Source organism: Xenopus laevis, chromosome 7S (assembly GCF_017654675.1).
Source record: "Xenopus laevis strain J_2021 chromosome 7S, Xenopus_laevis_v10.1, whole genome shotgun sequence".
Taxonomy (NCBI): domain Eukaryota; kingdom Metazoa; phylum Chordata; class Amphibia; order Anura; family Pipidae; genus Xenopus; species Xenopus laevis.
Window position 1 is genome coordinate 111,773,692 of NC_054384.1, and position 24,116 is coordinate 111,797,807.

Here is a 24,116-nt window from a genome sequence, read left to right on the forward strand (position 1 = left end):
TGTCCTCAGAGGGTTAACGTTAATTCTGAACCCAAACTGAAAGTGAGGGCACTCTGTGAGGCAGATCAACCAACTCCTCATTGGGAGAAAGTGGGGGTGGGGGCCATATTGCCCCAAGTTTTACCTTTACACAGGTAACACTCACTCACTCACTCATGAAATCTGGAACTTTTTGCCCTAAAGCTGCACAGTTTATTGGTTGCCTTTTTGGCCCAATGCAGGACCCTTGTAGCCTTAGTGACCCTAATAACTAACCTGGGCCAGTAACTAACTGATGCCAATTCCCCTCCAGAAGAGGTTTCCTTGGGGGATACCCCGCCTGGTGCAATCACACCCTCCTCTTTCCCGGTAGTTCTGCCGCTACCCTGGGTCCATATCTGCCACCTGCAATCCTTGGGTGGCCACATGTGCTGTGTAGTGATGAGCGAATTTATTCACCAGCAATGGATTCACGGCGAAATTCTGCATTTCGTCATGTGCAAATTTTTTCGCAAAAATAATAAAAAACGCCCATTGACTTTAAGGCATTAGGACAAAAAAGTCGCCATAAGAAAAAACGCCCATTGTCTTAAATGCATTGGGATAAAAAAGTCACCATAAGAAAAAACGCCCATTGACTTTAAGGGTAAGGACACACTGGACGATTTGTCGCCAACGTTTTTAAAAAGCAAATCGCAGCGACATATCGCTCGTTTTGTCTCTGAACAAAACCAAATGAAAGACGCCAGCTCCTGTGCCCACAGCGCGTTTGTGAATCGCCTGTAGCTCCAAAACGCACTGAGACCCTTTTCCGAGGGATTTATCAGAAATAGCATGTACTTAGAAAAGCAATGAAATCTCCTAGACACGCACACACATACAGATAAGTAGCAATTGTATTCAAATTACAATGCGAACGCAATGACGCAAGAACGTAAAGACGCCAGGTTACAGTGGGAAGCACAAACCGTTTCCAGTTTGGGTGGATGGGATACAATCGCTCTGTGCCAATAGTCGCTGTGAATCGTCTGTTCAAAAAAGACGATCGTCTTGTCGCCGCGATTTACTTTTTTAAAACGTTGGCGACAAATCGTCCAGTGTGTCCTTACCCTTATGCATTAGGACAAAAAAGTCGCCATAAGAAAAAACGTCCATTGACTTTAATGCATTCAGAGAAAAAAGTCGCCATAAGAAAAAACGCCCATTGACTTTAATGCATTCGGAGAAAAAAGTCGCCATAAGAAAAAACGTCCATTGACTTTAAGGGTGGTGGCACATGTGCAGATTCAGGGAGATTAGTTGCCCAGTGACAAATCTCTTCTACTGCAAGCGACTGATCTTCCCGAAATGCCTTTACGCCAGCAAGAATGTGAATAGCGGGATGGCATATGAATCCCTTCGGTTTTCCTAAGTCGCCCGAAGTTTCCTTGTGAGGCAACTTCAGAAAATGAAGCAATCCGTATGCCATCCCAGCGGTGATTCACATTCTTACCAGCGGGAAGGTACTGCGAGGAGATTGGTCGCCCGAAGAAGAGGAGATTTGTCGCTGGGCGACTAATCTCCCCTGAATCGTAGTGTACCACCAGCCTGGCGCATTAGGACAAAAAAGTCTCCGTAAGAAAAAACGCCCATTGACTTTAATGCATCTGGAGCGAGAATAGTTGTTGCTCGTAAAAAAGGCCATTGACGGTGACAGAGTTTTCGCCATTTCACACATTTTCTTTGCAGTTTGTCGAATTTTTTGTCGAAGCGAAAAGAGACAGATTTGCTGATCACTAGTGCTGCGCAGTGTATTCGTAGAAATGATAAAATTGCACAAGAAATGCATAAAAGTGATGTATATGATGATGACGTGAGATTTTAGTAACCCCAGAAATCCTGTTACTCCAGTGTAACTTTACTCCTGTGTGTATTCTCCCCAACGTGTGTCACTATTGTACCCCACACTCCCGTCCGGTTCTTGTTGTGCGGGCACAAAGGGTTAAGGAGCCGTACTTGTGTCACAGAAATGCACAATTACTCAGCACAATTAATAAGTAGGTGCAGTAACGAGAGGTTAATTCCCAATGATGGTGCCAGCCAATAGGATCCTCTCAATGGCCAATCAGAATTATTTGGGGTAGAGTAAAAGCTGTACGTTGTGCTGGCGCTGCCCTCTAGGGGTCAGTTGGGAAATAACAAGGGAAATATTGCAGAGACTCATTTCTGTATTTCTCATGAATTTACCCCCAGTTATTGTATGTGGGGCAGGTGAGGAGATGCCTGTGTGTAACTAATTACACATGTCTCTTACTGATTTATATATACTGTATATATATATACTGTATATAGAGACAAATACACGTGTGGGGGTTATAGACTCTCATTCTGGGCCACTGACAAGTCTGGCTGCAGCTTTAGCCCCGAGTCCCACCCTGACACTGCGATTGTGCTGCTTTACTGGGTCATTCACCCCTTGCTGCACTGCTGGTTCTCCCTGTGAGAAGGTGATGCCTGAATCATCACTACCCGACACGGAATAAAAATAACCTCAACTCACTCCCTTTTATGTTAATCCTAAATGTGTTACACCCCTTGTACAATCACCTTGTTACCCCAATCACCTGCTTTGTGTAATTAACTGGAGATCACAGCACCCACTTTATTGTTTCACTGGGTGTCTTTATAGGGTGTATAGAGAATCAGTTAATTAAGCCTACAGACTTGAATATGGGGGGTCTGTAAATTCATGTTATAGGTATAGTAATATACATAGTATTACTGTGTGTATTATAGTAATGGAATAACCAGTCACTTATCCACTGTTACTATAGGCACCATGTCTCCCTACTATACCTGCTATCCCACAGTCACACTCCCTTCCCAGAGACTATTATCCCCACTGTTACTATAGACACCATCTCTCCCTACTATACCTGCTATCCCACAGTCACACTCCCTTCCCAGAGACTATTATCCACTGTTACTATAGACACCATCTCTCCCTACTATACCTGCTATCCCACAGTTACACTCCCTTCCCAGAGACTATTATCCACTGTTACTATAGGCACCATCTCTCCCTACTATACCTGCTATCCCACAGTTACACTCCCTTCCCAGAGACTATTATCCACTGTTACTATAGACACCATCTCTCCCTACTATACCTGCTATCCCACAGTCACACTCCCTTCCCAGAGACTATTATCCACTGTTACTATAGGCACCATCTCTCCCTACTATACCTGCTATCCCTGCTACCCCAGTCACACTCCCTTCCCAGAGACTATTATCCACTGTTACTATAGGCACCATCTCTCCCTACTATACCTGCTATCCCACAGTCACAGTCCCTTCCCAGAGACTATTATCAACTGTTACTATAGACACCATCTCTCCCTACTATACCTGCTATCCCACAGTCACACTCCCTTCCCAGAGACTATTATCAACTGTTACTATAGGCACCATCTCTCTCTACTATACCTGCTATCCCACAGTCACACTCCCTTCCCAGAGACTATTATCCACTGTTACTATAGACACCATCTCTCCCTACTATACCTGCTATCCCACAGTCACACTCCCTTCCCAGAGACTATTATCCACTGTTACTATAGACACCATCTCTCCCTACTATACCTGCTATCCCACAGTCACACTCCCTTCCCAGAGACTATTATCAACTGTTACTATAGACACCATCTCTCCCTACTATACCTGCTATCCCACAGTCACACTCCCTTCCCAGAGACTATTATCCACTGTTACTATAGACACATCTCTCCCTACTATACCTGCTATCCCACAGTCACACTCCCTTCCCAGAGACTATTATCAACTGTTACTATAGGCACCATCTCTCTCTACTATACCTGCTATCCCACAGTCACACTCCCTTCCCAGAGACTATTATCCACTGTTACTATAGACACCATCTCTCCCTACTATACCTGCTATCCCACAGTCACACTCCCTTCCCAGAGACTATTATCCACTGTTACTATAGACACCATCTCTCCCTACTATACCTGCTATCCCACAGTCACACTCCCTTCCCAGAGACTATTATCAACTGTTACTATAGACACCATCTCTCCCTACTATACCTGCTATCCCACAGTCACACTCCCTTCCCAGAGACTATTATCCATTGTTACTATAGACACATCTCTCCCTACTATACCTGCTATCCCACAGTCACACTCCCTTCCCAGAGACTATTATCAACTGTTACTATAGACACCATCTCTCCCTACTATACCTGCTATCCCACAGTCACACTCCCTTCCCAGAGACTATTATCCACTGTTACTATAGACACATCTCTCCCTACTATACCTGCTATCCCACAGTCACACTCCCTTCCCAGAGAATATTATCCACTGTTACTATAGACACCATCTCTCCCTACTATACCTGCTATCCCACAGTCACACTCCCTTCCCAGAGACTATTATCCACTGTTACTATAGGCACATCTCTCCCTACTATACCTGCTATCCCACAGTCACACTCCCTTCCCAGAGACTATTATCCCACTGTTACTATAGACACCATCTCTCCCTACTATACCTGCTATCCCACAGTCACACTCCCTTCCCTCTGCTGTTGATCATTATTTGCCACAGCCCTTCACCCCACAGCAAATACTTATAGGAGTAATGCTATAGGAGAAGTGATGAGTAAACTGCAGCAGAACAGGGAATATCACAGAGAACAAATGTTTTGGATTTCTGCAGTAAATCAGATCCACCAGCAGGTGTCAGTGTAACACTGGATCATGTAAAAGGGCAATAGACATTACAATTACAATGTTTCCTGCAAACAATGGTCCCCTCTATCTGACTGTATATATATATATGTGTGTGTATATAGCTCTACTTATGTACTCGGCACTGCACAGCAGGACAATATATTAATAGAACAAATGGGGGGAGGGGGCAGGTACTGTAATACACTGTAAAGCTGGTGGGTAGGTATGAGGAGGGTTCAGTGGGGCAGGTAATGGGAGGAGAGCAGCACAGGGTTTGCATTGTGTCCTTATAGTTCTGGGCTCCTCAGTCTCATACTGATCCAGGCACCTTTGTGCCGTCTCTATGGTTCCTGCCGCAGGGTTATTAGTAGTAATTAAGGTCGTACGAAGAAGTAGAAGAGGAAAGCAAAGATCTGATTGGTTGCTCTGTCTCCCTGGGAGCAGAAAGCTCCATTGAATGTCCCTGTTCCCGAGCTTATGATATTGGGTACCAGTGAGAGGTCCCCCCTATGTATGTTTCTCTGTCCGTGGGGTACCCCACCTGTATCTGTTAGCCCTGCCCCCCAACCATCTGCCACAAGCCTACAAAGAACTGGCCTATTAAGTGTAGCAAATAGAAGAAATAGAAACCTCCATGTGCTGAATGTATAAATTGGGGTGAGGGCCCAGAACCCACTTTGTGTTCAGCCCCAAACCCTGTTGTGCGTAGGAAGGAATACTGGGCCCCAATAAGGCGAATTTATTATAACAGTCGCTCGGTCCAATCACTGGAGTGTATTTGCATTTTGGCACAGGAATCACAAGAATGTCTCACATCAGTCTGGAAAGGTGAGTCCAACCTGTGGGTCCCCCGGCCGGCTGTGCTTGATCTGCAACTGGGACTGTGCACACAGCTGGAGGGCCCCAGGTTTATTATGTATTTCATCAGGATTCACCTCTATTGATTGTTCCTTATTAACCCTTGCATGGCTCACTGCATGGGGTCTGACAGTTCATTCACAGTGGGGAATCACATAGGCCTGTGGCTGCAGCTGCTGAGCATCATGGGAATTCTTTTTCCATTATGTGTTTCTTGGGTTTGGGGGGCCCTATCCGGACCCCATTCATTTGTTCTCATTCCACACAGTCCAATTTCCAGGTTGGCCGGAACAATCCGAGTGATGAGTTGTCTCATGTGCAAAGGAACAAAGATTCAGCTAAAATAGTCTAGATGGAGCCAAGTGGGGCCCCCCTGCACTGTGACATCACATGACAAGTCCGTTAAGAAAGCTCCTCCTTCCAGGATAAGTGACACGACTTGCACAGCAAATGCCCTTTCATTGGGAAACATCCAGTCTCTGTGGCCTCCAAGGACAGGACAACGTCACATCTCTGCCAAGAGAACAACCCAAAATGGAACATGTCTACTAAATACCGTTACATTTTATATCTCTGTACATTCTGCCTTCTATTCACTTGGCACCTATCCTCCTGCTCCTGGGCTGTTCTCTTTCCCATGGTCAGACAGGAACCTCCCCCTGGGTAAGTGAATCCAATCTCCCCCAGTACTTACCCAGGTATAGAGCTCTGATTCTCTGTACTTCCTGCTCCTGGGCTGTTCTCTTTCCCATGGTCAGACAGGAACCTCCCCCTGGGTAAGTGAATCCAATCTCCCCCAGTACTTACCCAGGTACAGAGCTCTGATTCTCTGTACTTCCTGGGCTGTTCTCTTTCCCATGGTCAGACAGGAACCTCCCCCTGGGTAAGTGAATCCAATCTCCCCCAGTACTTACCCAGGTACAGAGCTCTGATTTTCTGTACTTCTTGCTCCTGGGCTGCTCTCTTTCCCATGGTCAGACAGGAACCTCCCCCTGGGTAAGTGAATCCAATCTCCCCCAGTACTTACCCAGGTACAGAGCTCTGATTCTCTGTACTTCCTGCTCCTGGGCTGTTCTCTTTCCCATGGTCAGACAGGAACCTCCCCCTGGGTAAGTGAATCCAATCTCCCCCAGTACTTACCCAGGTACAGAGCTCTGATTCTCTGTACTTCCTGGGCTGTTCTCTTTCCCATGGTCAGACAGGAACCTCCCCCTGGGTAAGTGAATCCAATCTCCCCCAGTACTTACCCAGGTACAGAGCTCTGATTCTCTGTACTTCCTGCTCCTGGGCTGTTCTCTTTCCCATGGTCAGACAGGAACCTCCCCCTGGGTAAGTGAATCTCCCCCAGTACTTACCCAGGTACAGAGCTCTGATTCTCTGTACTTCCTGCTCCTGTATTAGCCTATACAGTGCGGGAGGGCATCACATGACCAATTTAGTTATTCTGGATAGTAAATATGGGGGTGACTGCACAACTTGCCTGATTAACCCCATGGGGTGGAGGATTTTTGACCCCATATTTGCCTCTTACCTCACAGCGGTAACAGTTCTCGTGGTAGTTGTGACCAAGACACTCTATTTTATAGGAGTCGTTCCCGTCTTTTGGGATGATGGGGTCGTTGCAGGCGCTGCAGATTGGGGCAAATTTCCTAAAGTAAAAAGGTATAAAGACTGAAATGAAGTAAAAAAAAACACAATACCCCAGTATGGCTGATATTGTGCTACACAGAGATTAAGAACAATTAATGGAGCAGATTTAGAAGCAGTACAGCCTCATGGAGGTCTGGAAATAGTTTGTATGAGGTTGGGAGTTTTATGGTTGCACTAGAAAGTGTGATCTCCTCCCTTTGTCTGCAGTACGGCAGTCCTGTCCTGCTTTATGGCAGCTGAGATTCTAGCTATCTGTATAACAGAACATTCTGTCCCAGTGGCTGCACAGATCCTATCTGATCCCCATTGTAAGCAGCAGTCCTGTCCTGCTTTATGGCAGCTGAGATTCTAGCTATCTGTATAACAGAACATTCTGTCCCAGTGGCTGCACAGATCCTATCTGATCCCCATTGTAAGCAGCAGTCCTGTCCTGCTTTATGGCTGAGACTCTAGCTATCTGTATAACAGAACATTCTGTCCCAGTGAATTATATTGAAAGAAATGATTGAGAAGGGAGATGTTTGGAGAGATTCTTTGCTTTTATTAACCCAATCATTCCCTGGTACCTGTAATAATCCTCCGCACAGAACACGTCATTGAATTCATCCACAGCAAAACTCTCGTCAGCGATTCGTCTCTGACACACCACACAGGTGAAGCATTCGGGGTGATACCCGCTCCCCATGGCACGAACTATATGCTGTGTGATTAGGAGCTGACACTTGGCACATTTGTCTAATGTTGCCTAAAAAATATACAAAAATAGTAAAACATCAGACCTACAGGCTTCCTTCATAAATGATAATGGGAAAGGAGGGGGCTGCCATATTGCAATTGTCTGCACACGGAGACTGAAGCAATTAAATAAATTAACCAGAAAAACAATATATTAATTTCTACTCAAGTATGAAAATACAAATATATAAGAAATGAATGTTAAGTGCATGTTAAGCCTTTCCCTTTATTCCTTTAATAACTGAACAATAAACCTTATTTTTAAATTGGGTGTAGCTCCCCTTTAAATCTCTTAAAAGGATATTGGAAGTCACTGAGGGGTTGTTCTGTGACCATATAAAGGCACAAGGCTGCAGGCTGAGTTATACAGGGAACTCTGAGTATCATTCATGTATTATAAGGGATAATGTACCCCCTACTGTAAATGATAAGGATATTAGAAGTCACTGAGGGGTTGTTCTGTGACCATATAAAGACACAAGGCTGCAGGCTGAGTTATACAGGGAACTCTGAGTATCACTCATGTATTATAAGGATAATGTACCCCCTACTGTAAATGATAAGGATATTAGAAGTCACTGAGGGGTTGTTCTGTGACCATATAAAGACACAAGGCTGCAGGCTGAGTTATACACGGAACTCTGAGTATCACTCATGTATTATAAGGGATAATGTACCCCCTACTGTAAATGATAAGGATATTAGAAGTCACTGAGGGGTTGTTCTGTGACCATATAAAAGGCACAAGGCTACAGGCTGAGTTATACAGGGAACTCTGAGTATCACTCATGTATTATAAGGGATAATGTACCCCATACTGTAAATGATAGGGATATTAGAAGTCACTGAGGGATTGTTCTGTGACCATATAAAGACACAAGGCTGCAGGCTGAGTTATACAGGGAACTCTGAGTATCACTCATGTATTATAAGGGATAATGTAGCCCCTACTGTAAATGATAAGGATATTAGAAGTCACTGAGGGGTTGTTCTGTGGCCATATAAAGGCACAAGGCTGCAGGCTGAGTTATACAGGGAACTCTGAGTATCACTCATGTATTATAAGGGATAATGTACCCCCTACTGTAAATGATAAGGATATTAGAAGTCACTGTAGTAAGTGCCCATGGAGGAGCTCTATATATTTATTCAGTCTCTCCCACTGACACCACCGGATGGGTCTCACATTTGCATGAGCACCAACATTTAGGTTCCCTGTGCAAACAGTAGATTTGCTAGGAAAGGGTTAAAGTTACTTAAAGGTGAATTGCCCCTTTAAACATGTTCCCATGAATGTGAGTGAGTAGAACAGCCCCACAGGCAGTGAGTGGAAAGATGACGTTATTTAATATCCTGTTACTCTGGAGTTTGGTTGTCTCTCACTTCTTTGGATTTCAGCCCCGGGAGACAAATAAAATTGGGGGGTACATTTACATGCGGATCACTGGAATCTGTGGGGCCTGCAGAGATGCGCGTTTGCTGTTCTCCTGCCAATAAAATAATTGCACTTTCACCTCGCATCATTATATTGACGCCCCTACAATATGCTTTTTGGGGGGAATATTGGGACTGTTACATGTTTATCAGGGGTGTTTGGGGGATGATTTAGGCAGAGAAGATTGGTTTGGGCAAGGTACATACAGCAATGATCCTGGGGAGGAGAGCAGCACCGGGGAGGAGAGCAGCACCGGGGAGGAGAGCAGCACCGGAAAGAGAGCAGCACCGGAAAGAGAGCAGCACCGGGGAGGAGAGTAGTACTGGGGAGAGAGCAGCACCGGGGAGGAGAGCAGCACCTGAAAGAGAGCAGCACCGGGGAGGAGAGTAGTACTGGGGAGAGAGCAGCACCGGGGAGGAGAGCAGCACCGGAAAGAGAGCAGCACCGGGGAGGAGAGCAGCACCGGGGAGAGAGCAGTACTTACAGTATGAGTGGGGACATTCCCTGTATAATCACATTGGTAGGTGTTTACCTTGTAGCAGTGCTCGCAGAGGGGCTGTCCATCTGTCTGGTAGTACAGCTGTCCGGCCAGCAGACGGGAGCACTTTCTGCAGGTGAAGCAGTTGGCGTGATATTGTTTCTTCATTGCTTCAATGACGGCACTGCTGGAGGGAATTGCTTTGTGGCAGAAGGCACAGATATCTAAAGGAAAATGTTCAGCTGTTACTACAACTCCCATGATCCCCCGCTAGTCACGGTTACATCACATGACCCTTCCTGCCCCACCCTTTGTGCCGCACAGCCTCACCACTTGTCAGGGGTGCAGGATGGGAGGTCCCTGTGCTTCCAGCCTCTTGCTTTGCAGGGAACCCATTCAGGTTCTGTTTGTTGGGTGCCGGATTGTCTCTCCTGTGTGGGTGGGTGGGCACCGGCGTGTTGCTCTGTAGGATGGGGGGCTGCACTGACGGCACAGAACTGGGTTTCTAAGAACAAAAAGATTATTGTGAGAATGAAAAGAAAGTCATCTACTGTCACTCAGGGCAGCCATCAGGGGGGGACAGGGGGGAGAGTTGTAGGGGGCCCGAGGGTAAGGGGGACCCTGCCACGCCACACTTACTTCATTAGCCGGGCCCCCAATCTTTCTGAGAGCTGCTGACTTCAGGAAGGCATGGACGTTTAAGGGGCCCTGGCCACCATATTTTTTGTGGTTTTTTTACTGTGTGGTGGGGGGTGGACCTGTGGGGTGGGGAGGGAGGGCCTGTAGGCGGGGCTTGTGGTGGGCGCAGCCCAGGGGGCCCAGGAAATGTTGTCGTATGGGGCCCTGTGATTTCTGATGGTGGTCCTGCTGTCACTATTGCCCCAATTTTGCCCCACTGTCACCCTCTTACCCCACATTCTTCCTAAATAATCGGTGTCACTGCACAACCCACTCTGTGCCCGGCCAAGAGCAGCTTTCCCTATCCAGCTGCAACTAAACATTGACAAGTCAACTTCCCCTTTAATCGGATGATTCTACTCCCCCCCCAAGTATCAATGAGCTGCTGCTGCTCTCTTGGTTCCTAAGGGGAATTTTGAAACAGAAACGGAAAGTTTGGGAAAACGGATGAATGAAAACGTTCAACTCTGGAGAAGGGACTCAACGTGGTCCTTGGATTTCTGGCTAATTATAAACACGGGACTAATTGCTTTTATTTCACACTCCGTTCATTTAGCCCAAATTTATATTCAGATACTTTGATCCCCATTATCTTGTAGCTTATCCCTTGTATGTCCCCCTGTATATGACTTATGTGTATCTGTTAACCCCCTGAATGCTGTGATATTTATATCAGACAACATCATTATATTCAGCTTGAAAAAGAAATTAGAATGTGCAGAAAGCTTGAGCTTTGATCATCTTAATTAACCAATAAAGGGGTCACCTTTACACCACCTCTCACTTCTTTTATTTATTTGCCCTACAGTGAATGGTGGAAGGAACGTTGTACCACACTCAGCCACTAGAGGCCACTGTTCTCCATTAAAGTCTATGGACCTTCTTGTTATAGACACTATGGCAGCTCCCTATGGAAATAAAAAGTGGATTTCTGATGGCAGACTTGAGTTCAGTTACCCTTTGCCTGATATTCCCATTTACAACTCTCTGTCTGGAGGTGCCGGTGTTAGATTTAAAGAGCAGGAGAGATAAAGCAGATGTACAATAAATCCATCACTAGACTCCGTGTATTTGGGTCACTATGATTCTCACTTACCTGTGGCTCATTGGGACGGACCAGCTCCAGTTTCTGCAGCTCTAGACTGAGCGAGTCTCTGACATAAGGTGGGGTCGGATCTGGGTGACGTTTTCTTGGGCTCTTCAGAAATACTGGGGGTGGGGGTGGGGGTGAGGGGGGCTGAAGATCTGGGCTGAGACAGTCGTCCTCACTGGGAATGTCATCCAGGAAGGAACACGGGAAAGCCGGAATCTCTGAAGAAACTGGGAAGAAATAAAGGTACATTGGAATCAATATGGCACCTCCCTCCTCCCATATGTATAAATACAAATATACAGAGAAGGAATGTTCTGGGCACACAATAAGCTATACCCTCATACTGTACTTTATGTTTTGTGTATATATATATATATATATATATAGAGATATATGGGTGAGGGTTGCCATATAGCTTAGCTCACATTCTCTGTTTATTGGCTCCTTATAAAGAGCTGCAGGGTTTATAGAGGGACAATAAAGAAGACATTCTTTGCAGCCCTCCTGCTTCCTGGACTCTATTGTCAGCCATTGTGTCCCCAGCGGGGCCCTAACCCCAGGCCTCAGATGTCTGATATGTGTGGCAGGAATGTCAGGAATTCCTCAGCAGATTTCGTTTACACTGTCCCTGCCCCTATCTGCAGCCTGATCAGAATAACTGGATGGCAGAGGAGGAGAAGTGAGGGGGGGAGGCTCCGGTCTCTCACGGATAAATTCTTTCACATATTTCCCATCTAATCTCAACAGACAGTTACTGGAATCCTAAGTAACCACCAACATAATTATTCCGGGTAAAATTCCAAGCCAGGGAGACATACAGTATCTGTGCAGGGGTCGGCGATCTCAGAGATACTAACTGCATTGCAAAGCTGTTTCAAAATGCTGGTTAATACAGTAGGGCAAGATGGAGACAGTAGGGCAAGATGGAGACAGTAGGACAAGATGGAGACAGTAGGACAAGATGGAGACAGTAGGGCAAGGGGATACAGTAGGCAAGATGGAGACAGTAGGACAAGATGGAGGGACAGTAGGACAAGTGACAGAGGACAGTAGGACAAGATGGAGACAGTAGGACAAGATGGAGACAGTAGGGCAAGATGAGACAGTAGGACAGAGACAGTAGGGCACAGTAGACAAGATGGAGACAGTAGGCAAGATGGAGACAGTAGGACAAGATAGGACAAGATGGAGACAGTAGACAAGATGGAGACAGTAGACAAGATGGAGACAGTAGGGCAAGATGGAGACAGGGGATGGCGACAGTAGGGCAAGAGGGAGACAGTAGGAGGGCAAGATGGAGACAGTATGACAGTAGGCAAGATGGAGACAGTAGGACAAGAGGGAGACAGATAGATGGAGACAGTAGATGGAGACAGTAGGTAGGGCAAGAGTGATGAGACAGTAGGCAAGAGGAGACAGTAGGACAAGATGAGGACAGATAGGACAAGATGGAGACAGTAGGACAAGATGGAGACAGGTAGACAAGATGGAGACAGATAGCAGAGATGGACAGTAGGACAAGAAGACATAGGGCAAGAGGGAGACAGTAGGACAAGATGGAGACAGAGGGCAAGATGGAGACAGTAGGACAAGATGGAGACAGTAGGACAAGATGGAGACACTAGGAACAAGATGGAGACAGTAGGACAGAGAGGGAGACAGTAGGACAAGATGGAGACAGTGAGAGACAAGAGGACAAGATGAGACATAGGACAAATGGAGACAGTAGGGCAAGATATGGAGACATAGGGACAAAAGATGGCGACAGTAGGCAAGATAGAGGAGACAGTAGGACAAGATGGAGACAGTAGGACAAGATGAGACAGTAGGACAAGATGGAGACAGTAGGACAAGATGGAGACAGTAGGGTAAGATGGAAAGAGTATAGGAAAGGATGAGACAGTAGGACAAGATGGAGACAGGACAAGATGGAGACAGTAGGACAAGATGGAGACAGTAGACAAGATGGAGGACAAGGGGAGACAGTAGGACAAGATGAGACAGTAGGACAAGATGGAGACAGTAGGACAAGATGGAGACAGTAGACAAGATGGAGACAGTAGGCAAGATGGAGACAGATAGGACAAGATGGGACAGTAGGGCAAGAGGGAGGACAGTAGGACAAGATGGAGACAGTAGGGCAAGATGGAGGTAGACAAGATGGAGACAGTAGGACAAGATGGAGGACAGTAGGTAAGATTGAGACAGTGGAGACAGTAGGACAAGATGGAGACACAGATGGAGACAGTAGACAAGAATGGGACAGTAGGCAAGAAGACATAGGACAAGACAGTAGGACAAGAGAGACAGTAGGGACAAGATGGAGACAGTGAGAGACAGATTGAGGACAGACTAGGACAAGATGGAGACAGTAGGGCAAGATGGAGACAGTAGGATAAGATGAAGACAGTAGGGCAAGATGGAGACAGTAGGGCAAGATGGAGACAGTAGAGCAAGATGGAGACAGTAGGACAAGATGGCGACAGTAGGGCAAGAGGGAGACAGTAGGACAAGATGAAGACAGTAGGACAAGATGGAGACAGTAGGGCAAGATGGAGACAGTAGGACAAGATGGAGAGAGTAGGGCAAGATGGAGACAGTAGGACAAGATGGCGACAGTAGGGCAAGATGGAGACAGCAGGACAAGATGGTTACACTAAAGTAAAATAAAACAATGGATTAAGATGAAAAAATTAATGAAAGATGGAGACTTTTGCCCTGGGCCCCAATGTTAGAGACAGCCTGTTGGAATGAGACTGTTCAGCTGCTCCCAGTAATGACTTGTGTGAGTGAAGGAGCCCAGGGTCACATTCTTCCAACTCCCCCCCCAGTATGTAACATGCGTGGGAAACATGTTGCCCGTGTGACTTTATAAACATGTGGAGCCCCTAGCAGCACATACACTTGTCTGATCACATAGAGACAAGACAAGGAGATGCTGTCAGTGTAGTTCAGCAAAGCAGCAGATTTATTTGTGTTGTTAGAGGGGCCCCATGTACAGTAAATACAGTAATGATTCCCCAGTCCTTCCCTGGTACAGATAATAACTCACCTCTCCCCAAACTTCTCTCCCACCGGGAATTCCTTCCCATGTATCCCAGGCCTGGAGGGGCCCAATTCCTGCCCAGGGGGTCAATCCCTCCTCCCATTAGGATGAACAATGGAATGAAGAGAGGCAGGTAACACAACTCCCTGCAGGTAACACAACTCCCTGCAGGCAACACAACTCCCTGCAGGCAACACAACTCCCTGCAGGCAACACAACTCCCTGCAGGCACCACTACACCCTACTCTATAGAAAGTGTTGCTGTTTAACCCATTCCATGCCATGGCACTGCTAAGTAACGGCTTGTAGCCTGGGGGTAAATTGTTTCACCCAAGAAGTTCCTGTTAAACAAGAAAGAGGGTCAGAGATACCCCTGTATATTATACATTGATTATTGCAGTGACTCTTGTTCTGTTGTACAGTGCCGAGTACGCAAGCACTGCTATACACACACACACACACACATATATATATATATATATATATATATATATATATATATATATATATATATATATATATATATATATATATATATATATATATATATATAATGTTACCACTGCTGATTTACTTCCATTCAGTCCATGTTTGTGGTCAGTCCAGGGCAATTCCTCTGTGCCAGGGGGTGATGTTGGGGGCAGCAGAGCAGCCAGTCTGGGGGTATCATTCTGGGTGGGGGGGTCCTTCCGTTGTGAAGTTTCGGGTCTCCATGGGGGCACCAGAGTGATCTGCACTGAGGAGACCATCCGTTTTCCCGACATCCCCTGCCAGGGAACACAAAGGTGTTAGAGAAGCTCACAATCCTATAATGGCCAGTGGATCTGCTTTCCCAAACAAGCCCCGCCTACTGGCCTATTGATTACAGATCAGATCTTATTTACTGTATCATTGGCCTCACAGAGCATGAGAAAGTGAATGTTTGGTTATATTCCAGCACCAGCTTGACCAGTAGGTAATGTTTCTGACTCCATGGCCACAACTTTCCTTATTGACTCCCTTAGCCCTCCTACTATGTTACAATACCCCTAACAAACTGGCAGCAGCAATTAAATGTGGGGAAGATCCCAGGGGTTAAAGTAACTATATATATATATATATATAAGACATATCAGATGGTGCAAACTTTGTGATATTTGCAATTGGTCTTTAGTATTTGAGTGGCTGCGCTCCAGTCTGGATTCCAAACAGATACTGATCCGCAAGAACAGGGGAGCGCCTGGAAAACACCAGTGATAAAAGAAATACTTTCAGGTTTTTGGGATCTGGTGAAACACCCTGCACCCTGGAGAGTATTGGCCGAGGTCCCTAACCGCACCTTAGTTGCACATTCCCTCTGCTCTTCCTGCTGATCCCGGGCTGAATCCTTCAGTGATTCACTTTGTTCTCAGAAAACCCCAAGCTGATTAAGCAACAGACTTCCCATAAAGGTATTTCTCATCACTCCCACTCATATATGATCATTCACTCACACTCACTCACTCACACTCACTCACACTCACATGGGCTTCAGTGTAGTAGCAGGGCATACCCATATATACAGTTACTTCCCTTATCTGTAACAGATACTTCCCCTTTAATCTAAACCTTTCCCAGGCCACACATTCAGGTTCCGCCCTGAGCTTTGTGCCCCAGAGCTGCATCTGTGGATTATTCTGGGCCTTTGTGCCGGGAGCGGTGCTGGGTGTGTCGGCTTGTGTGTTTGCTGTACGTGTGTTGCACACGCCACCCCCTTACTTCTTACTGTTTAGCCAACAGCTGCACTTTGCCTGTAAACACAAGATGGCACAGGATCCCGGCCCAGAGTAGCCCAGCGGAGCTGTCACACACATTGCCCAATAATAACCCTAATGGGATCAGATATAATGGAGTTGTGTCCAAACACTTTATCTACCCCTGGAATTCCAAAAGGGCAATTAAAGATGTTGCTTTGTAGCTAAATGGGTGTAAGAACTCACAGGATTCTGGGTTTTATGATCTCAATTAAGGGATAAAGTGACCTACAGCAGTTTAGCAAAGTCCTTCTACTGTTGAGCTACTAATCCCAGAATCCTCAGTTAACCACTGGGCAGCTTACATAGAGTCTTTCACACAGGGCCAATTCCATGTATAATACCCCAGAACCCACAGCAGATAAATACAGGACCAATTCCATGTATAATACCCCAGAACACACAGCAGATAAATACAGGGCCAATTCCATGTATAATACCCCAGAACCCACAGCAGATAAATACAGGACCAATTCCATGTATAATACCCCAGAACACACAGCAGATAAATACAGGGCCAATTCCATGTATAATACCCCAGAACACACAGCAGATAAATACAGGGCCAATTCCATGTATAATACCCCAGAACACACAGCAGATAAATACAGTGCCAATTCCATGTATAATACCCCAGAACACACAGCAGATAAATACAGGACCAATTCCATGTATAATACCCAGAACCCACAGCAGATAAATACAGGCCCAATTCCATGTATAATACCCCAGAACCCACAGCAGATAAATACAGGGCCAATTCCATGTATAATACCCCAGAACACACAGCAGGATAAATACAGGACCAATTCCATGTATAATACCCCAGAACCCACAGAAGTATAAGGTACTGGTGGATGGTTCTGTAGGAAAGTTAATGTCGCTGGGTTTAATAGGCTCTCAGGTGCTACTAGTGCAGGAATGTATTTTCTCTATGGTTCTGTATGACTCCAGTGTGACAGCTGAGGTTGTATTAGGTACTAACAGGACAGTATTAGGTACTAACAGGACAGTATTAGGTACTAACAGGACAGTATTAGATACTAGCAGGACAGTATTAGATACTAGCAGGACAGTATTAGGTACTAGCAGGACAGTATTAGGTACTAGCAGGACAGTATTAGGTACTAGCAGGACAGTATTAGGTACTAACAGGACAGTATTAGGTACTAGCAGGACAGTATTAGGTACTAGCAGGACAGTATTAGGTACTAACAGGACAGTATTAGGTACTAACAGGACAGTATTAGGTACTAGCAGGACAGTATTAGGTACTAGCAGGACAGTATTAGGTACTAGCAGGACAGTATTAGGTACTAGCAGGACAGTATTAGGTACTAGCAGGACAGTATTAGGTACTAACAGGACAGTATTAGGTACTAACAGGACAGTATTAGGTACTAGCAGGACAGTATTAGGTACTAGCAGGACAGTCGATGTTCTATGAGTTACTGGTGTCTCAGTGAAGGTTCTATAAGATCCTGGTTTGGAAGTGTAGGGTCTATAACCCCTATTTCCCAGCAGCCTCAGTGGCTACATTGGGATTTCTGTTTGGCAATTCAACCAAGAATCCTGTTCTGCTGCCAGAAGCCCCTCTCCCCTGCCCTCCCCAGGGGCAACTCATTTCCTCCCCAGGTACTAAATCATTGCTGGGCGACTGCACCGGAATCAATGAAGCCACGACACCTCCCAGTGTTCCCTTATCTGTCCCAGTTGTTATAGAATTGAAGTGACCCGGGGGTGGTGGGGTCTGCACTGAGCTGCCAGTGACCCCCAATCTGCTGGAAGGAAATCTGAGTGTCACAGGGAAATGACCCCCCACATTCCCACCCCACAGACACTTCAGATACAGGGAATTTAGTTTAGGGGGAAAGAGGTGAAATCACTTACCTGGCTGCAGAGGTGACTGTCCTGGGTGATCCTGGGTGTTTGGGGTGAGATGTGGGTGTGTTTGGGGGGTGCCAGTGAGTGTGTTTGGGGGGTGCCAGTGAGTGAGCCAGTGAGTGTGCCAGTGAGTGAGCCAGTGAGTGTTAGCGCTGGGTGTGTGGGAGTGTTAGAGAGTGTGTCTGCGCTTGTCTCTCGCTTCCCAGAACAATAGGAGAGTGTCCTGCTTTGTGCTGCTGGGACCCAGCCTTTCTGCAAGGGGTCAGCGAGGGAGGCCGAGCCTCTATACTGACATCACTCAGCCCCTCCCACTCTCCTGGGGCCCCGCCCTCAGCCCTGTCTTACCATAAAAGGTGCAGCAATGTGGGAGTGTGAGACAGTGTTACCTGCTGATTCTTCAGTTACACCTAGAGACCCCTCACCCGCCTGCTGCTATTGGCCCTTTGTCCAGTCACATGTCTCGGCTTAACCCCTTACTCTCTGTACATAGAGTTGTCACCTGGCCGGTATTATAAAAAAATGTGGGTAAAGTTGCTGTAACGTGTTAGTAAATATGTTACAGGGAAACCCTTGTGAAATAAAAAATAACAAAAGTGGTGATCCCTTTATTGGCTAACTAATATAATTATAATATAATATAATCATAATATTATTTAATCATAACTAATATAATCATAATATAATATCATAATATAATATAATCATAATATTATATAATCATAAACTAATATAATCATAATATTATATAATCATAATATAATATAATCATAACTAATATAATCATAATATTATATAATCATAATATAATATAATCATAACTAATATAATCATAATATTATAATAATCATAATATTATATAATCATAACTAATATAATCATAATATAATATAATCATAATATTATATAATCATAACTAATATAACCATAACTAATAGAATCATAAAAAGCTTTTAGAACATTTTAGTTCCTTTTTCAAGCTGATTACATTGAAGCTGTGCTGTTCTCTGGTATATATATATATATATATAGTGAATAAAGTACCCCCTTTTGTAAATATAAGGATATTATAAGTTACCGAGGAGTTTCATGACCATATAAAAGTACGAGGCCGAAGGCCGAGTGTTTTTATACAGGTCATGGAACTCCGAGGTAACTTATAATATCCTTATATTTTACAACTGGGGGTACTTTATTTATTATAATACACAAGTTTCAGTGAGTCATGTGACAGGAATGACATCAGAACATCAGTACACAAAAGCCATGAATATCCTGTAAATTATATCCTTATAAACGGTGAGTTCTGATGTCATCAGTTATAAATGGTGAGTTCTGATGTCATTTCTGTCACATGACTCACTGAAACTTGTGTATTATAATAAATAAAGTACCCCCAGTTTGCAAAATATGAGGATATTAGAAGTTACCTCGGAGTTCCATGACCTGTATAAAAACACTCGGCCTTCGGCCTCGTACTTTTATATGTCATGAAACTCCTCGGTAACTTATAATATCCTTATATTTTACAAGAGGGGGTACTTTATTCACTATATATATATATATATACACAACATTCAGCTCATAGGTCACATGAGCAACATAAAGGAATATCAGTCTGTGTGTGAGGAGTAAAGTCAATTACGAGGGGATCAGTAAGAGAGAAGCAGAGAAGGTACAAGATAATGTGAATATAAATTAGGGCTGAATTATGTGAGTGTAGAATGAAAGGAATTCCATATGATCTATTAGTCCAGATCCAGACATGTTACTATTTGTGACCTGGTTCAGTCCTTTATTAGTCCATAGAATTAGCCAGAAATCCAAGTTTCCATTAATTAATATTCACACACTTTTCGTTCATTATCTGTTTTAAAATTACCCTTAAGAACCAAAATTCTTAAATCCTTTATGGAGTGATGAGGCCATTGAAGTGATTTCCTATTGGTTTGTCCAGTTTTTTATTTGTTATAGTGAATGGGGGGTGAGTATTTCTCTTTCTCAGACTTTGCCCAGTCTCTCCTCTATACAGTCCCCCTGTTATACATTTAGTGCATTGTATTAAGTACACCACCTTGTATTAACTACACCAGATTGTATTAACTACACCACATTGTATTAAGTACACCACATTGTATTAAATACACCACTTTGTATTAACTACACCACATTGTATTAAATACCCCACATTGTATTAAGTACACCACATTGTATTAAGTACACCACATTGTATTAAGTACACCACATTGTATTAAGTACACCACATTGTATTAACTACACCACATTGTATTAAATACACCATATTGTATTAACTACACCACATTGTATTAAATACACCACATTGTATTAACTACACCAGATTGTATTAACTACACCACATTGTATTAACTACACCATATTGTATTAACTACCCCACATTGTATTAAATACCCCACATTATATTAAGTACACCACATTGTATTAACTACACCACATTGTATTAAATACCCCACATTGTATTAAGTACACCACATTGTATTAAGCACACCACATTGTATTAACTACACCACCTTGTATTAACTACACCACATTGTATTAACTACACCATATTGTATTAAGCACACCACATTGTATTAACTACACCACCTTGTATTAACTACACCACATTGTATTAACTACACCACATTGTATTAACTACCCCACATTGTATTAACTACACCACATTGTATTAACTACACCACATTGTATTAAATACACCATATTGTATTAACTACACCACATTGTATTAACTACACCACATTGTATTAAATACACCATATTGTATTAACTACACCACATTGTATTAAATACACCACATTGTATTAACTACACCAGATTGTATTAACTACACCACATTGTATTAACTACACCAGATTGTATTAACTACACCACATTGTATTAACTACACCACATTGTATTAAGTACACCACATTCTATTAACTACACCAGATTGTATTAACTACACCACATTGGAAGTAGAACAGATGTAGTGACCATGTATGTTGTTTTCCTCTAATGTGTCGGCAATTAGTATTTAGTCTGAAGTCGGGATGTGGGGGGGGGGCAGGTTTTACATTGGTTTTTGCCACAGGGATATGTTCCATTTTTGGTGGGAGCAATAAGGCACTTGTTGTTATTAGTGACTGTAGGTTGTGAGTCTGAATTCTGGGAGTGGTGGGTCTGGGAATGTACTTGTGAGCCTCTCGTCATTATGAAGTGCACCTTGTAGATCTCTCGCTGTGTTTCTGAGGGTCCTTAGTTGGGGATTATATGTGACCACTAGTGGAACTGATTTATTTCAGGGTTTTGTTTATATTGTAGAAGGTGAGTCCTGGGAATCCTGGTGGATCTATGAATGTATTGATGTACAATGATGGGCTGTAGCCCCTGTAGATGAAGTTCTGATTTGAGTGGGTTGAGGTGGAGATTCCTTTCAGCAGTGTCAGCACTTATACGATTATATAGTAAAGTCTGACTGTAGATTATTGAGTATTCAGTGCGGTCAGGGTTAAATCTGTTGTACATTAGATATGAGGCTTTGTCCGTTACCTTTCCGTATATGTTGGTCTGAATAGTATTTTCCCTGATGTTAATATTTGTGTCCCAACTGGAAAACCAGGATTCCAGGAAAACTCCCGGGGGGCCCAGGTGTCAGTGGACCTTTTACTTCTCCCCATTTAGTCTATTTCATGGTCATTCCCTGTTTATTTATAGGGACAGATGCTAAATCATTGGAAGATACAGTAAGTAGAGATAAACGACTGGGAGAATAAAGAGGTTGAGTGAGGAGAGGAGGAATAATAGTTTGGAATGTGGGTCCTCAGACTAAGGTTTTCTGTTGGGCCCCTGAGATCCCAGTCCAACACTGTTGTGTCCAGAAAGTGGATGTGACTGAGAGAGAAGCTCAGTCTCAAACTGAGGATGAAAGTCTTGAAACTGAAGAAGTTCTGGTTCAGTATTTGTCCAGATTATAAATAAGTCGTTTATATAGAGAGGTAAGTCAGAGGCTTTGGGAGGAGAGCAAGTCTTCTAGTCTTGTCATGAACAGCTTGGGATATTGGGGTGCAAAGTGTGGAACAGGATTTAAGAATTTTGGTTGTTAAAGGGGTGGTTCACCTTCAAACAACCAGTTGGTTTCAGACAGATCACCAGAAATAACGACTTTTTCCATTGAATTTCTATTTTCTATGTGTGACGGTTTTTCTAATATTGAAGTATAAAGTGTCATTTTTCACCTTCTAGAGCAGCTCTATGAGGGGGGGGTCGCCGACCCTGTAAACTGTTCTAAATTGTTACATTTAGTTGATCCATTTCTTATCTTTGTCCCTGCTGAGCAGAATCTCTGAGTTTCATTACAGGCAGCTGTTAGACTTGATACAATAGTTACTGATACTCCAGAGATGCTGCTGAGAAATGGATCAACTCAATGTTGTAAAATTGTAACAGAATCTGCACCTGAATTACTGAGCTTCAGACTCAAACACCAGAGACACCAACATTCAAATTTACACTTAGATTTTGGAAAAACTGGAAAAAATAAATAATGGAAAGTTATTGAAAAAAGTCTTTATTTCTGGGGAACAATCTGAAACCAACTGAACTAAAAAAAGTGTTTGGAAGGTGAACTTCCCCTTTAAGGGCAATTAAAACAGATAATGAAAGAAAAGTGTGGGAATACAAATTAATGGAAACTTTCAATTCTCTGGAGAAGGGACTAAACGTGGGACTTAGATTTCTGGCTAATTCTATGGACTAATAAAGGACTGAACCAGGTCACAAATAGTAACATGTCTGGATCTGGACTAATAGATCATATGGAATTCCTTTCAATCCTTATACTATAACTGGGGCCCAGCCTGATACACTGGATCTCTTATATCCTTATACTATAACTGGGGCCCAGCCTGATACACTGGATCTCTTATATCCTTATACTATAACTGGGGCCCAGTCTGATACACTGGATCTCTTATATCCTTATACTATAACTGGGGCCCAGCCTGATACACTGGATCTCTTATATCCTTATACTATAACTGGGGCCCAGCCTGATACACTGGATCTCTTATATCCTTATGCTATTCCTGGGGCCCAGCCTGATACACTGGATCTCTTATATCCTTATACTATAACTAGGGCCCAGCCTGATACACTGGATCTCTTATATCCTTATACTATAACTAGGGCCCAGCATGATACACTGGATCTCTTATATCCTTATACTATAACTAGGGCCCAGCCTGATACACTGGATCAGTTATATCCTTATACAGTAACTGGGGCCCAGCCCCCAACTCCCCACTGACCTACTGATGCATTTGGCCCCGGGGAGTCTGTGTGACACAGTCATTAATTATTTACCTCCCCAACCAAAACCCCCCCACCCTCTACTGAACTGTTTGCCACCCTCCCCCGCAAAACACACCTCCCCCCACTTGCCCCAACTAATGCACCTGACAACCCCCAACAAACCAACTTATCCCCCCAGAAAATGCACCAAAGGATCCACCAAGTTGACATTTAAATATAAGACCCCAATAGTGATACAGCCCCCCCAGTGGCCAGTTTGGAGGAGAAATCTCTATCCCCCAAGGTAATGTCCCCAATAATTCAATTACCTGTAAATACCCCTCCCCCATATATTATTATTATTATTATTATTAATAATATTGTTATAATACACAAAAGCCATGAATATCTTGTAAATTATATCCTTATAAACGGTGAGTCACTTCTGATGTCATTTCTGTCACAT

At 44.0% G+C, this 24,116-nt stretch overlaps 1 protein-coding gene across 1 annotated transcript; it reads right to left on the reverse strand.

Moving 5' to 3' along the window:
• Nucleotides 1-5,440: 5,440 nt before the first annotated feature.
• On the reverse strand, nucleotides 5,441-18,584 carry fblim1.S (filamin binding LIM protein 1 S homeolog). The gene is given in 8 exon segments (NM_001114834.1): nucleotides 5,441-6,088; nucleotides 7,107-7,224; nucleotides 7,792-7,970; nucleotides 9,928-10,097; nucleotides 10,204-10,378; nucleotides 11,648-11,871; nucleotides 15,265-15,457; nucleotides 18,353-18,584. Coding segments are annotated over 7 exon segments (1,152 nt in total). The 5' UTR covers nucleotides 15,440-15,457; nucleotides 18,353-18,584; the 3' UTR covers nucleotides 5,441-5,977.
• Between the last annotated feature and the right edge of the window lie 5,532 nt (nucleotides 18,585-24,116).